The sequence below is a fragment of the Orcinus orca genome, chromosome 3, assembly GCF_937001465.1.
Source record: "Orcinus orca chromosome 3, mOrcOrc1.1, whole genome shotgun sequence".
NCBI classification, from domain to species: domain Eukaryota; kingdom Metazoa; phylum Chordata; class Mammalia; order Artiodactyla; family Delphinidae; genus Orcinus; species Orcinus orca.
In genome coordinates this window covers 15520462-15524155 of record NC_064561.1, presented here as the reverse complement: position 1 = coordinate 15524155, position 3694 = coordinate 15520462, and the positions used below count along the sequence as shown (strand labels likewise).

The following is a 3694-nucleotide window of genomic DNA, read 5'->3' as shown; positions in this document are numbered from 1 at the left end:
ACAGATAACTAATGAGAACCTACTGTACAGCACAGGGAGCTCTACTCAGTGCTCTGTGGTGACCTAGATGGGAAGTGAATCTAAAAAAGAGTGGATACTGTATACATATAACTGATTCACTTTGCTGTACAGCAGAAACTAACACAACACTGTAAAGCAACTATATTCCAATATCAATTAATAAAAAAATTAAATAACATGAAAACAACATGGATGATGTTTAAACCCAAAGAACTTGAATTTAAAGAAATAATACTTATTTCTCTGTTATGAAATATTTTAAAGCCTTGTTGAATAGAATGTTACAATTTAAATTAGTAGAAAACAGCAAGACATAAAATATAATAAACTATTAACACAAAAATAATCAGTGAGGAAGGCAAGGTACAAGTTGAACAAGTTCTTTCTCTGACGTGAAATAACAATATAATGCGAGACAACTGATTTTCTCTCTTAGTCTCTTGATGGAGATAATTAAACTTCTTTCCAAACACAGTCCTTGTGATTGGGAACATCATAATCATCTGAGGTGTTAGGTTAAAATAAGTTCTATTTGAACCTGGAAATCAAAATTTGAGGGAGAAAAGGTTGCAGGAGAACTTATCTTTGAAGGGCTTCCCCGATGTACCACCATCTTTGTGACCCCTCCCCCTTCTCCAGGACTTGGGCCACTTGGCTATAGCAGTGTGCAGTAATTTCTGTGACCAGTGACTCTTTCCTGAGAATAAGAGTGTAGGGAGACAGAAATCAGGTTAAAGCCTATGAAAATTGCAAATGCCTCTTTAACATGTTTGCACTATCTAATGGATCCTGGTTAAAGATGAGAGAGGAAAGGGGTTTGAAGGATTAAATCCATTGTTTGTAGCACTTCATAATATCTTGTTATGTTTTCCTTCTGTTATTTAATTGTTTACAACAAAGCATAGGCATGGATAAAAGAAATGAAATCTCAGGAGCTGATTTCATCCTCCTAGACCTTTTCCTGGATATGAAACATATCAGATTTTTTATTGGTGCTATGCTTGTGATTTACACTGTGGCTCTGACTTTGAACTTTGTCCTAATTCTCCTGATCTGTGTGGATTCTCACCTCCACATGCCCATGTACTTCCTGCTCAGCCAACTGGCTCTCATGGACATGATGTTAATCTCTAGCACAGTACCCAAGGTGGCAACCAATTTCTTCTCCAGGAGGAGAAACATATCACGAGTGGCCTGTGGGACTCAGATCTTCTTCTTCCTGACTCTAGGAATTGCTGAGTGCATCCTCATCACCCTCATGTCCTATGACCAGTATGTGGCCATCTGTAACCCTCTGAGATATGCCCTCATCATGAGCCAGAAGGTCTGTCTGCAGATGGCTGCCATCTCCTGGGCTGGGGGCGCCCTTACATCACTTGTACACACGGCCTACACCATGCATTTCCCCATCTGTGGTTCCAGAGAGATTTCCCATTTCCTCTGTGAGGTCATGGCCATTCTAAAATTGGCCTGCCTATGAGAAGGCTGTGATAGTGACAAGCATTGTGGTGCTCCTCATCCCCTTGTCCCTTATCATGTTCTCTTATGCTCTCATCTTCCTTGCCATCCTCCACATGAAATCCCCAGAGGGAAGGGACAAAGCCTTAGCCACTTGCTCTTCCCACCTGACTGTAGTGTGCCTCTATTACGGCCCTGCCATGGTGGTCTACATGAGGCCTAGTTCCTATCATAATCCCAAGCTGGACCAGGTCCTCCTTGTACTTGGCCCTATTCTCACACCTTTGCTAAATCCTCTGATTTATGGTCTTAGGAACAAAGAAGTGGTGGGGGCCCTAAGGAAGGTGCTGAGTTGATGATACTGATGTCAAATTAAAAGAAGAATATATACCCACCTCTAATCACTAACTTTAATTCAGCCTAAATAAGTTAGACTCCTATGTCAAGAGTTCTTACTTTTTGAGTTATTCATTCACTAAACGAATATGTAATGAGGGTCTCCTACGTGTCACATACCATTTTATGTACTTTTGGTATCCTCTTTAGAATTGCTTTAGAATCCTGGTGGAATTTCTCAGGGTTGTTTTTTTTCTATTTTTAATTGGCATCACTTGTACTTACCTTCTTTGAAACATCCTTACAATATTAAGTTTCTACCCTGAATCTGTGAACTTCCACAAGTGTGGTGGTGGTAGGAAACTGATGATAAAATTCCACAGAAAATTGCTGGAAAATTGGATCAAAGATAGAACTTTATATCCCTGAGAATCATATAGGTCTCATTCAACCCCTGAAAGAAGCACATCTTGACATAAACCCAGAAATGTTATATGCTTGACTTCTTCATCTTCCAAAACATGCACGCATCCATCCACATACAAAAATGGCCATATATAAACTACTCCTGATGCAGACCACTTTGCATTTCCAAAAGCTTTAATTAAGTTTATTCAAAAGTTGAGCTGTAACACTGCAACAGAGCAAACAGTAGAATAAAGAATAGCCAAGATTACAGATTTTGATCATAATTACAAGGCAACTGAGCATAAACCAGTGGATGGAATGTTTTCACTATTTAGCTCAATCAAATAGTTAATTTGAATGCAATTAACTCATTTAAATAAGTAAAATGATAATATTCCAATGCATCTCGATACTATAATTATTTAGAGAGCCATGAAGTCAATTAAGAAGAAAAGGAAATGCAATTTAAACAAGAATGTGCAGTGGCCTAATGAATTAAAAGGTGTGTGTATAACTCAAGTCTAATGTAGGAAACGAGAACTAACTGCAAGTCAGAAATATCTTGAGGATACGTGGATGAAACTCCTTGATCTACCGAGTGGATAAGCAGAGTAATCAATATCTGAATGCTTAAGACTTGCGAAAGTTAACAACTGAATAAAAGAGAAGTATGATGTGCCAAATGAGATCAAAGACTCAGAGTATTTTATGGTATAAAAATATGAGTCTCTTTAATGATGATTGTATGGACTATGCAAAGACCTGTTGATAGAGAAAGGATCAAATCATCTTAGTCCCTGAGCTATGGCTTACAAATCAGTTCTTGCTATTTGTTGTTTTTCCCTTGCTGCTTTTAATATGTTTTCTTTGTATTTAAGTTTTGATAGTTTGATTAATAGGTGTCTTGGCATGTTTCTCCTTGGATTTATCCTGTATGGGACTCTGTGCTTCCTGGACTTGATTAACTATTTCCTTTCCCATATTAGAGAAGTTTTCAACTATAATCTCTTCAAATATTTTCTCAGTCCCTTTCTTTTTCTCTTCTTCTTCTGGGACCCCTATAATTCGAATGTTGGTGCGTTTAATGTTGTCCCAGAGGTCTCCGAGACTGTCCTCAGTTCTTTTCATTCCTTTTTCTTTATTCTGCTCTGCAGTCGTTATTTCCACTATTTTATCTTCCAGGTCAATTATCCGTTCTTCTGCCTCAGTTATTCTGCTATTGATCCCTTCTAGAGTATTTTTTATTTCATTTATTGTGTTGTTCATCGTTGCTTGTTTCATCTTTAGTTCTTCTAGGTCCTTGTTAAATGTTTCTTGCATTTTCTCTATTCTATTTCCAAGATTTTGGATCATCTTTACTATCATTATTCTGAATTCTTTTTCAGGTAGACTGCCTATTTCCTCTTCATTTGTTAGGTCTGGTGGGTTTTTACCTTGCTCCTTCATCTGCTGTGTGTTTTTCTGTCTTCTC

At 37.8% G+C, this 3694-nt stretch overlaps 1 protein-coding gene across 1 annotated transcript; it reads left to right on the top strand.

Moving 5' to 3' along the window:
* The first annotated feature begins 839 nt into the window (after nt 1-839).
* On the top strand, nt 840-1835 carry LOC101269191 (olfactory receptor 2T11-like). The gene is given in 2 exon segments (XM_012538310.2): nt 840-1494; nt 1496-1835. Coding segments are annotated over 2 exon segments (906 nt in total). The 5' UTR covers nt 840-928.
* The last annotated feature ends 1859 nt before the right edge of the window (nt 1836-3694 follow it).